General features: G+C 47.7%; 1 protein-coding gene across 10 annotated transcripts in view; it reads left to right on the top strand.

Annotated features, from left to right (window-relative positions):
* The window catches only part of LOC120403835 (NACHT, LRR and PYD domains-containing protein 3-like), a 67488-nt gene that overhangs the window by 43923 nt on the left and 6323 nt on the right, over positions 1-17242 (top strand). For all 10 annotated transcript variants that reach the window (XM_039535628.1, XM_039535630.1, XM_039535632.1 and 7 more), the window contains 2 exons: positions 3950-4120; positions 14295-14465. In XM_039535628.1, coding sequence (XP_039391562.1) covers positions 3950-4120; positions 14295-14465 — 342 coding nt within the window. The remainder of the gene's footprint in view (positions 1-3949; positions 4121-14294; positions 14466-17242) is intronic.

The following is a 17242-nucleotide window of genomic DNA, read 5'->3' on the forward strand; positions in this document are numbered from 1 at the left end:
TTGCTTCTTGGTGTTTGGCAGAGGGCAGTTTTGGATAGTCTTTATGCGGACTGGGTCCATTTGTCTCCCCTCTGGGGTTAACAGGAAGACAAGATATCGGACCTTCTGTGAGACCCACTGAATCTTGTTAGGGTCTACCTTGTGGCCTCTGGTGTGTAGGTATAATAAAAGTGCCTTACCATCGATGTGGTTACCTAGTAGGATGTCATCATAGGACTAACGTGGATCCCTGCGGACTGGTGAAGCCTTCAGGCATTGGCTGAAAATCGTGGGGCTGTCTCTGTAGCCTTGAGGAAGTCGTTGCCAGACATAACTTTGTCCCTCCCAGGTGAAACCAAAGAGATATTGAGAGTCTGGGTGCACAGGAATGCTGAAAAAGGCTGATTTTAAGTCAATAACAGTGAACCATTCAGCATCCCAGGGGATTTGGCTGATGATAGTAGCTGGATCAGGAACTACTGCATGAAGAGGGACCACATACTGATTAATACCCGTAGATCCTGTACAAAGCGCCAACGAATAGGGTCTCCGTCCTTTTAGGAGGCTTTTGACAGGCAGTATAGGGGTATTACAGGAGTGCGCTGAGGCGGACTAGCTTTTGTGCAATGAATCCTCGACAATGGGGCGGATGCCTTCCTTCACTTGAATCCTTACTGGCTCTGCTGAAAGGAGCAGGCCAACATCAGTGTCAGAAATTCCCCAGAGGGTTGAAGGCAAGTCAGTGAGGTCAGGGTGAGTTAGGGCTGAATCTCCTAACACTGTCATCAATAATCCTACCCCTTCAGGAGTGCAGGTTAAAGTAGCCTCAGCCCATCAAAGGGATCGGACAAGCTGGGGAAAAAGAACGGTGAGAAAAACATTTATCAGCATAAATAACATTTAGAGGCAAAGTGAGTCCCAGAGACTGTGGGTTGCCTTCCACCCCAGTTGCAGTTTTAACCTCAGAGGATAGCCAGGAGAGGGGGCATGATTTAAAAGAGAGAAAGTAGCTCCAGTATCAATGAGGAAACAGACAGGCAGTCCCTGGACTGAAAGGGTTAGATGAGGCTCTTTGCTGGGAGGAGAAAGTGAGGAAAGAGCCCGCTAAAGACATTAAGGAAATAAGACCATCACATTGTTTGCCCATTGAGAAGGCTGAGTTCGCTGCAGCTGCTGCTGTGCCCGTAGTTGATCCAGGCCTGAGGAACGGGCTGGGCTGGTGGTGCAGCATTCATGTTTAAAGTGACCGGGTTATCCGCACTGAAACAATTTCCTGGTGGCTGGGAGCACCCTGAGATCCCCGGCCACGGCTTCTGCCTTGAATACCACACCGAAAGCTGCACCACGGCTTCTTCTGCCTTGAACACACCAAAAGCTAAAGCCATCAACTTATATTCTTCCTTTTCTCTTTACTCTTTTCCCTTTTTTCTTCCATGCAAAAATCAGCTATCCAACACACTAGTGACTGACTCACCTCCCCTGACTGATTCACAAAAATGAAATAAGAGTAGTATGCATCCTGCTGCATCTGCTTGATCTTTGCCTAGTAAATTACTCTCCCGAGTGTGCCCTTCCATTTCCTCCCTATCCCTCTGCAGAGATTCCGATCTGAGTCCTGCAGATTTTAAAACACCGTGGGTTTACACCCTTCATCGAAATAACATGGGAAGAATACCTGACTGCCATAATTTTTAAAGATTTCCACAGCTCTGCTGCTGTGTCCCAACAAAACCAGTAACATAACTGTCCCGGATGGTCTTTTGATCTGGCTCCTTACTCCTCTTAAGGCAGCTAGACATTCCTGTCTGTACTGGGAGATTCCTTCATTCCATAACTTATTTACAATCCCGACCCATGGTGTCTGACAGCCCTCCAACTGGCGTTTATCCTGCTGTCAAATTGTTAGGTAAAAAAAGTCCTACTCCTCCTCTCAGCACCCGTTTGTGCGGAGTTGGTATAGGGCTCAGAGATCTGTCAGAGACCAGACAACAACGTGATGATCAACGGCTCACACCATCCTTAGCTTAAGAGCAAAGCTGAGCATCAATGTTTATACACAGAAGTAAACAAAGTGATTAACAGATCATAATGGTCATGCATAATCAATCAAGATTCTACAGGATAAAACAGGTTAAAATGTAAATTAGAAAAGACAAAGGAGGAGATGGCTGCTTATTGGGAGGCGGGGGGTGTCATGAGTAGTTCGCAGGTCAGAGCTTTGATTAAAAGTTTCAGATAGAGACATCAAGTCTGGGTTAAGTTTCAGTTCATAAAGAGTTCAGACTCAACAGTGTGACACTGTCAGCTCCCTGTGAGTACATGGTGAGGCTGACAGCTGAGTAACCCTGCAGCACCTGATGTGTCAGTGGTTCACAACATCCCGATGGACTGTCATGTTTGTAAACTTGAAGTTATAAAGAAAGATGGGCCCAAACTGGAGCTCTACCTCCAGACTCCTCCTCCTCCTCGCTGAACTTAAGGAATAAGTGTTTTGCCTATAATTGAATACATGTGCTGGTAGTATCACCTATTATTGAATTTGTCCAATACTTCCTATTGTAAGTCTGTCTTCAGTTGCTTATAAATTGGCTGAACTCTAACTGCTTGGGTAGAAATTTTCCACACCGGGTGTCTGCTTCAGGCTGAACTTTTTTAGTAAATTTAAGCTCAGCAGTGCAAATGCTTCCAAGAACAAGGTTAGGGTGAACATACATTTTTTACCAGCTATTTTGCTGAAGAGATCTCGCCCCCCTGCCCATACGTTGGAGCAAGGACTCAACATTTAGCAGGGTGCAGCCTCTTTGTTAGATGTGCCTTTTGCTTTTCCTGTGAAAATCTTCCCAAACGGGCATCTCTGGGCCTTCTTATGCTCTGTCCCAAGCCTACAGACCAGCTCGAGTTATTTGCATCCTCCACAGAGGCTCAAGGGCTGTCCAGTTACACAGCAGGCTCTTATGTGTCCCAGCCTTGTGTAGGCATCCCATGCCTGCTTTCCAGCAGGACCTAATAATTATGCAGGGACATTTGCTGTATGGCCACTCAGACTTGGGGAGCGGGGAGAAAGCAAGAGGTTTGGGAGAAAAGGCTGAGTTGATCTTGACAGAGGGGTTCTCTTTTTTGATTTGACAAGTGGCTGTGACCTTTTGTCCAAGGGGAGACTCCACCCGGCTGAAGGGTTGTTGGGACTGGAACCTGCCTGGGTCTCCATAGAGGTGATGTGGGAGGGGGAGCATTTAAATCCTGTTATTGTTTTCTGTTTTCTCTGTATGTTTTTGTCCTTAAATAATTGCACTCTGCTTGGAGAGAGCTGGTTGGTCACTAGTAAACCACGGTTCTAGCCTTTGGAAAGAGAGCAAAGTCCAGGGGCTGCACTAAGTCAGACCTTCTGGGGATAATCAGAGTGCAACTGCCAGCTGCCACAGCCTAAACCCCTTGTCAGAAGGGAATGGGACCCCTTGTCAGAAGGGAATGGGACATGGGTCCCTGCCCAGAGAGAGGCGACAGCTAGAACCCTGAGGGAGTTTTCCTTGAGCAAACCACAGAGGGGATCAAAGGTGAAGTTACTCTAAAACTCTGACAGAGGGGAGGGAGTACAGGGGCCATCCTGAATTCTGGTTGGTCAGTGGAAAGGACTAAGGACGATGCTTAGGGTGGAAGTCTTTCCCCACCCCTTATTCCTCATTGGTCAATGGCGGAGGGTTGGGGCTTGAAATGTCTGGCTCATTCCCAGGGTGGTCCAGTCCGGGTGAAGTGCAAGGAGCAGGGCTTATGCAGGAAGTCCCATCCAACACTGGTTTCTCATTAGACAAGAGGTGGGGCTTGGGTCAGGGTGTGATGCAGGGCTTCTGGCCCATTCTCAATGCTGAGTGGTCAGGGAGAGAAGTGGGTGGGTGGGGCTACCTGTCATAACAGCTGGGACAAGGCCCATTCACACTGTGATTGCTTGTCTCTGCGTTTCTCTCTCCCACAGGTTGAAGAATTTCCTTCTCACGGATGCTTGCTGTGAGGATCTGGCGGCTGTTCTCAGCATCAGTGACAGCCTGACAGAGCTGGAGCTGGGTATTGACTATCTAAGAGATTCCGGAGTGCAGCTGCTGTGCGAGGGACTGAAACACCCGAACTGCAAACTGCAGAAACTGGGGTAAGTAACATTTGACCTCTCTGTGTTTACAGGTGTCCTTTGTGTAAAGCGCTTGGCAGGGTCTGTGGCTGATGTCTGATGTCCGCTCCCTGCAGCTACGTGGAGATGCAGAGAGATTAGTGTCTCTCCAGCACCTGCATCATTGGCTCCCAACGTGCACTGGACATTTTTAAGTAAAGCTGGGCCCACACCAGAAGCTGGCTCCACAGCCCCCTGATAATTAGTGAATAAATAGATTATTTTTTTAAACAACTCTTACTAAAATGCATTTGTTTTACAATAGTACAGTCTTTCCCTTCAGCTAGCAAACTGTCTTGTAGGTATCAGGTTGTCTGTGGGCAAGGACTGGCCTGCCACCCAAGGCCTGTGAAAGTGAAGGATCATTGTCCAGGATGGGTTGTAGATCCCTGATGATGCATTGGAGGGGTTAGCTGGGGACTGTATGTGATGGCCAGTGGAGTCCTGTTGGTTTCTTTCTTGGGTTTGTCTTGCAGTAGGAGGCTTCTGGGTACATGTCTGGCTCTGCTGATCTGTTTCCTTATTTCCTCGTGTGGGTACTGTAGTCTTGAGAATGCTTGGTGGAGATTTTCTAGGTGTTGGTCTCTGTCTGCGGGGTTAGAGCAAATACGGTTGTACCTCAGTGCTTGGCTGTAGACAATGGATCTTGTGGTGTGTCTGGGATGAAAGCTGGAGGCATGAAGGTAGGCATAGCGGTCGGTAGGTTTTCGGTATAGGGTGGTGTTAATGTGACTTATTTGCACCGTGGTGTCTAGGAAGTGGACCTCCCGTGTAGATTGGTCCAGGCTGAGGTTGACGGAGGGGTGGAAGCTGTTGAAATCGTGGTGGAATTTTTCCAGAGTCTCCTTCCCATGGGTCCAGATGATGAAGATGTCATCAATGTAGCGTAGGTAGAGAAGGGGCGTGAGTGGACGGGAGCTGAGGATGCATTGTTCCAGGTCGGCCATAAAAATATTGGCATATTGTGGGGCCATGCGGGTGCCCATAGCGGTGCCACTGATCTGGAGATATATATTGTCATTAAATTTGAAATAGTTGTGTGTGAGGATAAAGGCACAGAGCTCAGCAACCAGTTGTGCTGTGGCATCATCAGGGATACTGTTCCTGACAGCTTGTATTCCATCAGTGTGTGGGATGTTTGTGTAGAGAGCCTCTACATCCATGGTAGCTAGGATGGTGTTTTCTGGAAGGTCACCAATGCATTGTAGTTTCCTCAGGAAATCAGTGGTGTCACGGAGATAGCTGGGAGTGCTGGTAACATAGGGTCTGAGTAGAGAGTCTACATATCCAGACAGTCCTTCAGTGAGAGTTCCAATGCCCGAGATGATGGGGCGTCCAGGATTTCCGGGTTTGTGGATCTTGGGTAGTAGATAGAATAACCCTGGTCGGGGCTCTAAGGGTATGTTGATTTGTTCTGGTGTTAGTGTAGGGAGTGTCCTGAGTAGATGATGCAGTTTCTTAGTGTATTCCTCAGTGGGATCTGAGGGAAGTAGCCTGTAAAATTTGGTATTGGAGAGTTGTCTGGCGGCCTCCTTTTGGTAGTCAGACCTGTTCATGATGACAACAGCACCTCCTTTATCAGCCTCTTTGATTATAATGTCAGGATGGTTTCTGAGGCTGTGGATGGCATTGCGTTCTGCACGACTTAGGTTGTGAGGCAAGCAATGTTGTTTTTCCACAATTTCTGCCTGTGCACGTTGGCGGAAGCATTCAATGTATAGGTCCAGACTGTCATTTCGACCCTCAGGAGGAGTCCATGTGGAGTTCTTCTTCTTGTGCTGTTGGTGGGAGGGTAACTGTGTATCAGTGTGCTGTTCAGTGTTGTCCTGGAAGTATTCTTTGAGTCGGAGACAGCGAAAGTAGGCTTCCAGATCACCGCAGAACTGTATCATGTTGGTGGGGGTGGCAGGGCAGAAAGATAGGACAGACTGTTCTTCTGGGCTGAGTGTGTGGTTGGATAGATTGACGATATTGCTGGGTGGGTTAGGGGTACCACGGTTGTGGCCCCATGTGGCAGGTAGGAGTTTAGACAGCTTACAGTCCTTTTTCCTTTGTAGAGAGGTGAAGTGAGTAATGTAGATCTCCTGTCTTATTTTAGTGAAGTCCGTTTGTGTGGAAGTTTGGTTATTGATGAGAGTCTCCAGGTTGGAGAGCTCTTTTTTGATGTTTTCCTGTTTGCTGTATAGGATGCTGATCAGGTGGTTCCTCAGTTTCTTTGATAGAGTATGGCATAATCTCTCACTGTGGTCTGTGTAGTATGTAGATAGCAGTGGATTTTTTACCTTTAGTCCATTAGGTATGATGTCCATTCGTTTACATTTGGAAAGGAAGATGATATCTGTCTGTATTTGTGCAAGTTTCTTCATGAGGTTGATGGATTTCCACTCCATACGGCTAAATGCAGTGCCTTGCATGGTGTCAAATATCAGAGGGGTAGCCGTGTTAGTCTGGTTCTGTAAAAGCAGCAAAGAATCCTGTGGCACCTTATAGACTAACAGACGTTTTGCAGCATGAGCTTTCGTGGGTGAATACCCACTTCTTCGGATGCAAGTAGTGGAAATTTCCAGGGGCAGGTATATATAAGCAAGCAAGAAGCAAGCTAGAGATAACGAGGTTAGATCAATCAGGGAGGATGAGGCCCTGTTCTAGCAGTTGAGGTGTGAAAACCAAGGGAGGAGAAACTGGTTCTGTAATTGGCAAGCCATTCACAGACTTTGTTTAATCCTGAGCTGATGGTGTCTTGTAGGGAAGTTAATGACTTTTGACACCTTGACATATTGATTTAAAATGTATTAAGGCAATATTGGTTCCAGGAGCCTAAGGATTCTTAACCTCCCGATCTGAGCTGAACTGTCCAGTGTGGTGTCAGCTTCAGCTCTAGCCATGGTAGCTCTTGCTTTGAAATTCACAGAGTTGGAGCGGAAGCTTCTCTCGGCTGAGAGGCACCACCAGTTTGGAGAAATACTCTTTGAAGTGCAGCCCTCTGGGAGTGGGGACGTGTGGCCACAGTAACAAACCAGGCAGGTTAGAACAGAGGCCAATGTTGGACTCATTATAAAACACAAAACCCTTTGGGGCAAGCTGTGGTTCCTCCCTTTTCTATTCCAGTACATGTCTGCTCGGTGGTTCTTCTTTCATGACTGAACTTCAAACCTGGTGTGGGATGCTCCTGGGGAACTCCCAGGACTTTGGGCCAGATTTTCAGAATTACTCAGAACCCAGTGGCTCCCATTGTTACTGTTCTGCCCAGGTTTTCCAAAGACCTGTATGTTGGATGCTGAGATCTCTTGAAAAGCTGCAAAAGCACAAGCAGAGTGAACGGCAAAATCAGCTTCCCAGCTAAGGCCCATCATTGGAGTTTGGGGTTAGTACCACAGGCCCCTAATGCAGGGATCCCCATTCCCTCCCAAAAACATCAGATCCAAGCCTGGAGGGCTGAGCTGCTTCTATCCTCATCTCTCCCTTTCAGCCATCCAGGGAAGCCTCAAAGCTCTGCCTGTCTGTGTGTAGATGGATGGGACTCAGCTCAGGGCTAGTTGATTTCTCCTTTTATTCTCACCATCAGTGCCTCTTCCTTATCTTTCTTCTTGAGGATAAGGTGCCACTCTCCACTACACAGCCTGCAGAACAGAGAATCCACCAGCTGTTATCAAAACCCCTCCTCTCTGTAGGGAAAGAAGACATCTGTTAGTGGTTTTTCTTCCCTTTCCCCCTTTCACTGTCCTTCACCCCCCCTTGCTCTGGGAGCCTCCGCTCAGGACACTTGCAGCCTCCTGTCTCCTCCTGAGGATCAAAACCTACGGATCACTGGTGCCTCCCATCTGTGTGGCCCTGCAAAGAGTCCTGCCCCTTTTATCCCTCATAGGCTAGAAGAGGGTTGGGAGTGAGTCATTCACAGATGGTGGCATGGGAGGCAGTGATGCCACATGGGCTGACAGCTCAGGAAATTGATGGTACCTCATCTGCCCCCAATTCAGCTTCATTTTCATTGATTGGCTGAGCCTGGAACTATGAAATTCCCAGCTCACTGGGGGAAACATCTTTGGGTTTCAAACAATAAATATACCTACATTACAACTGTCAGAAGCCCAGCCTCTGAGCCCCTGGCTGGGCAAAGCTGCCCATCTGTCAATGCCCCATCCTGGTCTCTGTGCGAGTTCTCTCTTCCCTTTCACACTACACCCCCATTTCCCTGTCTCTCTCTTTCCTCTCATTCTCTCTTCCTGCTCCACCCCCAATGGGCTTGCTATAGCACACTGACCTTTCTGAAAGTGCATCAGCCCAACCCTTTGTCTTTCATGTTCATTGTAAAATTAACCTTTGGACACTACAGCTCCCTGATCCTCAAAACCACAAGTTGTCTGGTGGGTGATTCATAGGCCTCGTGCATAGGGCCGGCTCCAGGGTTTTTGCTGCCCCAAGCAGCAAAAAGAAAAAAAAAAAGCCGTGATCTGCAGCTCTACCGTCGCTGCTTCAGTCTTCGGCCGCAATTTGGCGGCTGGTCCTTCGCTCTGAGAGGGAGTGAGGGACCCGCTGCCGAATTGCTGCCAAAGACCCAGATGTGCCGCCCCAAGCAGCTGCTTGCTGGGCTGGTGCCTGGAGCCGGCTCTGCTCATGCACTAGACTTGTATTGTTTGAGTTTCAACTGGTTTTTCGAATGAGCGAACCACAAGCAATTCAATGTGTCCAACTAGCCATGGCTGAATGGACTCAGGCTTTGCCCTCCATACTGGCACTGTCTTACCCAAAAATATTGGAGCTAAATCAGTGCATCTGTCCTCATGCATATAGATTAGAAGGCCAGAAGGGACCTTGTGACAGCTAGTCTGACCTGTACAACACAGGCCAGAGAACTTCCCTGAATTAATTCCTGTTTGAACTCGAGCGTCTCTTTTAGAGAAAAGGTCCAATCCAAACCCAACCACAAATGTTGCACAAGAGGAATGGTCCCACAAACAAACCCTTAAAAACAAAAAGAACAGGAGTACTTGTGGCACCTTAAAGACTAACAAATTTATTTTAGCATGAGCTTTCGTGAGCTACAGCTCACTTCTTCGGATGCATAGAATGGAACACACAGACAGAATATATTTATACATACAGAGAACATGAAAAGGTGGAAGTATGCATAACAACAGGAAGAGTCTAATCAATTGAGATGAGCTCAATTAGACTTTTCCTGTTGTTATGCGTACTTCCACCTTTTCATGTTCTCTCTATGTATAAATATCTCCTGTCTGTGTGTTCCATTCTATGCATCCGAAGAAGTGAGCTGTAGCTCACGAAAGCTCATGCTAAAATAAATTTGTTAGTCTTTAAGGTGCCACAAGTACTCCTGTTCTTTTTGCGGATACAGACTAACACGGCTGCTACTCTGAAACCTTAAAAACAAGAAAACATCCCATTTAAATATCGTCACCCCTTACACAACAAATTCACCACTTCCACTGACCGACTCTGCTCCTCCGTAAGTCCTATGCTCCGCCACGTGTAGTAACACAACACAACCGCACTATAATGCAAACCTTCACTCTGACCTTGGGAGCGTGTGTGTCTGCTGGACACCTGTGCCTTCACATTTCAGAGGACGGCATAATTTGCAATAGCTGAGACAAAGCTAGTACCTTGGTTTCTCTCTTAGGGGAACTCCCAGGACTGTAGAGGGATGCGGATCCCTTTGAATGATGTGAGGGCTGAGGGTTGCCTGGGTACTTACCCTCTGGCCTGTCCTTTGTGAGGCTGGAAGGGCAGGAGGAGCTGGCCTGCCTGTGCTCCTCAGAGGCAGGAAGGAGCTGACTGCAACAGCTAGTTGTGAATCCCGCCCACACACATACATGGACATTCACAAAAAAGGGACATTTCTTTGTAGTTGAACAAAGCCATTTTCCATTTAAAAAAAAGTTTCAATGGAGACGTTTCAGCCAGCTCTGCTTGCTGCAGTACTGGGAGCCTCGAAAGCTGCTTTGCTCACTCGCAGCTCCGGTGCCAGATGGCCTGACAAGGACAGGGACTCCACAATGAGCCACTGTTTCATTGTAGCCCTACCTCCTGAGTGGGCTGTGCCCCATGTGTAAAGGACAACAGGGAGACCTGGCTTCTCCTATACCACTCTCTAGTTTGGCTGCAGGCTCTTACCTACAGCTGGGGCACTCGAGCCCTTGAGGTCCTGGCTCTGAGAGAGCTGCACCATCAGAGCATTCATGGCTCCTCTTCTTTCCTCTCTCAGCCATGACCAGAGAGTTAAAGGAGGAAAGACGGACTGCCCCCAAAATGATCCCTCTTGTGGAAGAGAGCTGTGGCCAGACCAGATGCAAGACTGGCGTGGAAAACCCTCTGGCTAAAAGGGAGCCTGCTCATTGCTATTTTTATAATTGAATATAGCGTACTTCAGTTTAGAGTCATTTGTATGAGCCTCCAATGGAATCCAATTTAAAAAGATCTTGAGACTCTGCCACAAAGAGGAGACCCCTGGTGTGCCGATTACCCGGGAGTGGAGGCAGAGAATTCTGGGAGCTCCACAGACGTGGGGGTTCTAATCTCTGGCTGGCTGTCAAATTTTGTCCATCTCTAACCAGCAAGAAAAAAGGGAACACCCACAGTACATGGATGGGATGAGAGCTATCAGTCTATCAATTTTCTGTCCATTTCATGTGTTGTATTGATTTTTGTACATTGCTATTTTTAATCAAAATGTGGTGTGCTAATAAATCAAGTTTCTTGCAGAAGTCTAAGTACACCATCTCAGTAGTTACGTTTATCAACCAGACTCATAATCTCCAAGACCGGTGTCAGGTCTTGTCAAACAAACCCGTTTTCCATGAATTACATTGACTGCCATTATTGATATTCGATCCTTTACCTCTTTATTACTAGATCTATCTCTGCTGTTCCATTATTTTTTTTCTGGGTTGATGGGAGGCCAAATGGACTGTAATTCTCAGTTCATTCCATTTGTCATTTTAAAATATCAGCACAGCATTGGCTTTCTTTCAGTCCTCTGGAACTTCCTCAGTTTCCCAAGATTTATTTAACATCAACAGTCCAGAAAGCTCCTCAGCCAATTATTATTGAAAAAAAGATTGGTGCAATAAAGACCTTCTGATTTACAATTATTTAACTCTGAGATGCTATTTAATCCTCTTTAGATAGTGTTGGAACAGAAAATATTTTATCACCATTATGTGTTATGAATAAATCCTCCAGCTTCCTGGAAAAAAATGGGTTTGTTTAGTCTGGAGAAGAGAAGACTGAGAGGGGACATGATAACAGTTTTCAAGTACATAAAAGGTTGTTGCAAGGAGAAGGGAGAAAAAATTTTCTGCTTAACCTCTGAGGATACAACAAGAAGCAATGGACTTAAATTGCAGCAATTCCAGCAAGGGCAGGTTAGGTTGGACCAGGGATGGGCAAACTATGGCCCGCGGGCTGGATCCGGCCCTTCAGGGCTTTGGATCCGGCCCGCGGGATTACCCCTGGTGGTGCTGTGGGCCCGGCGCTGCTCTCAGAAGCAGCCCCCGGGCCTGGAGGCAAAGGGCTCCATGTGCGCACGCAGAGCCCTCTGCCCCCCCCCCCTCCAGGGGCCGCAGCACTTCCTGGAGTGGCGTGGGGACAGGGCAGGCATGCAGGGAGCCTGCCTTGGCCCTGGTGTGCGCCACTGCCACCCCGGAGCCACTTTAGGTAAGCGGCACCGGGCTGGAGCTCAAACCCCTCCTGCCCCCCGCCCCCCAACTTCCTGCCCTAAGCCCTCTGCCTGTACCTCGCACCCCTCCTGCACCCAACTCCCTGCCCTGAGCCCCTTTCTGCACTCCTGTGCATTCCAACCACCTGCCCTGAGCTCCCTGCTGCACCCTGCACCCCGTGCACCCCAACTCCCTGCCCTGAGCCCCGTCCTGCACTCTGCACCCCTCCTGTACCCCAACCCCCTTCCCTGAGCCCCCTCTTACACTCTGCACCCCTTCTCTGTCCCTATCCCTTGTCCTGAGCCCCTTCCTCCACATCCCGCACTCCACCCCCCATGCCCTGGCCCTGCATACAATTTCCTCACCCAGATGTGGCCCGCGCCCCAAAAAGTTTGCCCACCCCTGGGTTGGATACTAGAAATTTTTTTCTAACTGTCAGCATAGTTAAGCACTGGAATAAATTGACTAGGGAGGTTGTGGAATTGGAGACTTTTAAGAGCAGGTTAGACCAGGGGTGGCCAACCTGAGCCTGAGAAGGAGCCAGAATTGACTAATGTACATTGTCAAAGAGCCACAGTAAAATGTCAGCAGCCCCTCGTCAGCAGAGCCAGGGGTTGAGCAGTGAGCACATTGGAAAGTTGGTACCTGTAGTTCCAGCCCTGGAGTCAGTGCCTATACAAGGAGCCGCATATTAACTTCTGAAAAGCCACCCCTGAGTTAGACAAATACCAGTCAGGTATGGTCTTAGCCCTACCATGAGCAGAGGGGACTGGACTAGATGACCTCTTGAGGTCCCTTCCAGTCCTATGACTCTAATTTCTGTCAGCTACAAAACAAAAGTAGATATTTAATATTTCTGCCTTTTCTGCATCATTGTTGACAATTTTACTATCTCCATCTAGAAATGGACCTACACTATTGTTAGGATTACTTTTGTTCAAGATATATTAAAAAAAATTCCTTTTAATTATTCTTAACCATATTGTCTGTAGATGCTTTTGCTGTTGAGACTTTTAGCTTCACTTATCAATTGCCTGCACGTCTTAATTTCTGATTTATATTAATTGCCATTAATCAGTCTTTTATCCTCTCCTTTCTTTACTAAATAGGTTGTAGTCATTAATTTAAACATTCTAATCATGTGAATCCTCCCATAGGTTCTGGTAATACCAACTACGACAGAATTTCTCGTGTGAGCATTTCCAGTTCCTCCTATTTATTACCCAGACTCCTAGCAGTGGTACATAGAAAACTAAGGAATTTCCTTCATGTCATCTTGAGTGTCCCAGAATGACCCAGTAATATATTCTGTGGTCAATAACAGGTTTCTTTTATATGTAGCAACTTCAAGGGTTCAGCCATGGAGGTTAACTACAGACTTCCCATAGCAATTCAATAGGCCAAGAAACACGCTCCCTTTAGAGGGAGTTTTTGATTGTGAAGCCTGCATACCAGCATGCAGTGAGATCATGTGTCCCAGGCCTGGAACCTTACAAGGAGCACAAGTCAGATTCACTGTGAATTCCTTCGTTTTATAAGTATTGTGAACCCCACCTCTAGCCTTTGTAAGTGGTTCTGATACAGGCAAGGGAAGAAAGTCATTTATTACAGACCCAGAAAGTCTCTTGGGAAACAGGGAACCCAGTTGTGCTAAACAGGTGGGCTGGGAGCGGGGTCTGTTCTGATATCAGTAGTATACGTAGCTTAGAGTTTGGCTGTGAGGAAAAAATGTCATCTGTCTTCCAGTTTGGAAGAGGTTTGGCTCCCACATGCCCTGGCTTATAGGGTACGTGGTCACTGCAGGGTTAACCTGGGCTGTTACTAAGGTTTTAGCCCTAACTCCTCTACTGTCCACAGACAAAAGCCTTTGACCCAGGTTTGGAAGTGCTGTAAGCCTTGGCTAGATTATCTGACTAGGGCAGGGGTGCCCAAACATGACTTGAGTGTGGCTTAGCAGTGTGGCCACTCAACGCCCATGCTTGGCTAACCTGGGTTCCCAGAACTAGACATTCAGAGCTGGGGTAACTGCAGTGATGATATAGGTGTAGTTTTAGGCACTGGGGAATGATCTGGGGGAGGCAGAGGAGCTCACACAGCAGCTTTAGATTGAATTAGCATAAGCAGAAAGGAGCTTGAGTACAAGCACTGGGAAGGGGTTTGAACTATTACTCAGTGCCTGTTAGGATTCTCCAGCCCATTACAAACACCCCTGCAGTCTGCTTCCCTCCCTTCAGCTCATCTGAACATTCCCTTGTGGAACACAGGGTGACTGACAGAGCCAGGGGCACGTAGACAGGAATCCACACAGGGGTTGTTGGTGCCACCAGTCCTACAGCCTCCTGCTAGAGCCCTGTGACTGGTCTCTTCTGAATGAATCCTCCCTTTCCAGACGGACACTGACATGAGTGAAAGAATTGCCACAAACTGGAGGGAAATGATAACTCATTTCCTTCTCTGTGTGTTTCTGTCTCCTGCAGTTTGTGGGGTTGTGATCTCACAGCTGATTGTTGTGGGGATCTCTCCTCCGCTCTCAGCACTAACCAGTACTTGACAGAGCTGGAACTGGGGTATAATGAACTGGGAGATGCTGGAGTGCAGCTGCTGTGTGAAGGAGTGAAGCATCCAAACTGCAAACTGCAGAAACTAGGGTAAGTAGCAGCTGGTTTCTCTGTGCCTATTGACATTGTACTATTGGGATTTCAGCTCTTTCTACTAGAATCGCAGTACTATGATGAACGCATCAACAACCCTTAAAAACACCTACTGTCTTCCCAAGGATTTTTGGCTACACTTGAGAGTTGCAGCGCTGGGAGTTGCAGCGCTGGTCATACAGCTGTGTAGGAGCAGCGCTGGTGTGTGGCCACACTCACAGCTACCAGCGCTGGTGTGTGGCCACATTTGCAGCGCTGTTGGGAGTGCTGCATTATGGGCAGCTATCCCAGCGTTCAAGTGGCAGCAACGTGCTTTTCAAAAGAGGGGGGTGGGGTGTAGTGTGACAGGGAGCGGGGGAGAGAGAGAGAGTGGATTTTTGGAGCCGACACTGTGTATCAGCTCCCTGCCTTGCAAAATCAGAAAATTTTCCCAACCCCTTATTCTTAACTGCAAACAGCCTGCAGACCAGATAAGCAGCTGCTCCAACTGACTCCCTTTCTCTGTCCTGCCCCCCCCCCCCGCTGTTTCTCTCGTCAAGCAAACACTCAACCCCTGTGAATGAGGCAGGCAGGGGGATATCTCATTTGATTGTTCACAGTCAGTTACAGATTGATCACAGCAAACAGGAGCTGTTTTGTTTTTTAGATAAGCAGCTCCCGGGAGCCCCGGAGCCCCAAGTTCACAACAAAACAAAGAGAGGCTGCATAACAAAACAAAGAGAGTAATTTAGTTAAAAGCATTCTGGGATATCTCCTAATACCCTGGAGGCCAATAACAGCGCTGGTGTGTGGCCACACTTGACGAGCAGCGCTGCATCACCAGCGCTGCACTCGTTACACCTCAAGCAGACCAGGTGTACAACGCTGGATGTGCCTTGCAGGTGTGGACAGTTACTAAGTTGCAGCGCTGGAAAACCTCCACCAACGCTGCAACTCTCAAGTGTAGCCAAGCCAAAGAGACCCACTGCTATGTAGATTTATCACCTTGTATTAGATGAGAAGTTGGAGCACACAGCCACTCTACATGCACCATAAATGCAGTGTATTTTACTGAAGATCCTTCTACTAATTTACTCACTATGTGTGAATGAGAACACAGGTATAGGAGACTTCACAATTTGACTAGAATAACCCTCTGTCATTCAAATCCTTTACCTTCATTGTAATAAACGAATCCTGGGACAAACCTACCAACCTAAGAAAGAAAGAGGAAAAAGAGAAGCAGGAAAGGACAAAAAGACAAAGAAATTCAGTAGAAATAATCATCAGCTGGGGACTGTCTATGGGAGGAGCCAGGGTACTTTGTCCTTCACCCAGCTCTTCCTCAGCCTGCCCCCTCTCCAGGCAGCAGTTCTCACCGAGGTTGACAGCACTGCAGGTCCCGTTAGCTCACCCTGGAGCTTCCACTCTAGCCAATGATTGACCAGTGTCAAAGCTCCCATTCCTGAGCAAGTTCAAAGAGAAGCTAGGAAAAGGTCAACTACAAGCTCCACCTGACCGAAGCCAACATTCCAGACTCAGCACAGTCTGGATTCAGGCTAGGGTATGGAATTGATGCTGCTTTAATGGAACTGATGGATGCTCTTCTCCTGTCACTGGATAGAGACTAGAGAATGAAAGGCTTAAAGACTATGTGCTGCAAGAGGATTGTGCCACATCAACCACATCCAGAATGCGTGGATCATCTAACTGGCCCAAAGCTACAAAGATGGTCCCTGAGATGGAGCAAGCGTGAAATGACACCTATCAAGGTGAAAGCCTGTCACAAGGCACTTCTCCAGCTGTCCAGTGTGCAGCTCTGCCCAGTTTTCACAGCCTCTCCATTACAAACACATAGTTAGTTACCTTTCCATCACATGTGCCTTTAATCCTCTGTTTTCAGACAGGGCAGGATATAGCATAGTTACACACCAGGAGAAGCCTGCTCCACAGTTTCTCTCCTCCACCCAGGCCAGTTTACACAACAGCGATGGTTTTCATTTGCTTAAACTGAAGGGAACCAGAGTGCTGACAATGAATGAGCTTGTGACCTATTCCCCAGGTGTTTCCTTCCGTGTAGGGAGGGATTCCCTATCCCACTAGAAATAAACCTACATCCTACCCACCCAGTTCTATTCTTGGCTTACCATCCCTTCATGGAAGACAGGGTAACTGCTATAACTGGGCACGTGGAAAGGAATCTACTCACTACCAAAGCATCCTGAGTAGCCACAGGCTACGTGTCAAACCATTCAGAGAGTGAAGCTGGTGTACACACAGTGACTTGCTTACTGAGCGGGGCATCTCGTGGTGAGCACATGATCCAGTGGTCTGGGATCTGCAGTGGCTGACAGCTGATCTCTGGGTGGAGTTTAAGGTGTTGGTTATGAGCCTATGAGCTATAAAGATCTAAATGGCCTGTCGGATCACTTCTTCCCATGCTGCTGCCATCAGCAGGGACACCTGAGTTGGATTCCCCCTTGTTGTAAAGGAGAGGGGCCACTGGCAGGGCGTTTTGGAACTTACGTCCCTCCTTGGCACAAAATTGCCTGAATCTGATGACCACTTGGGTAAGTTGTAGAAGACAGTTGTTGGATTAGGGTTTTGGGTTTGCTGAGGGTCACTATGGGATGCCTCCCAGAGCAATGAAGGGATGGGAAAGAGATTTTTTTTTGTGGCTGACTGAGTTCCTGTTTGAATATTTATTTTAACGTTGTTGGAGTTTTGCTGTAGTGTTGATTATGCCTTAGGAGCTTAGGACCTTGTATAGGGGTATTTTGATGAGTATTTAAATA

This window comes from Mauremys reevesii, linkage group 4, assembly GCF_016161935.1.
Source record: "Mauremys reevesii isolate NIE-2019 linkage group 4, ASM1616193v1, whole genome shotgun sequence".
In the NCBI taxonomy this organism is placed as follows: domain Eukaryota; kingdom Metazoa; phylum Chordata; order Testudines; family Geoemydidae; genus Mauremys; species Mauremys reevesii.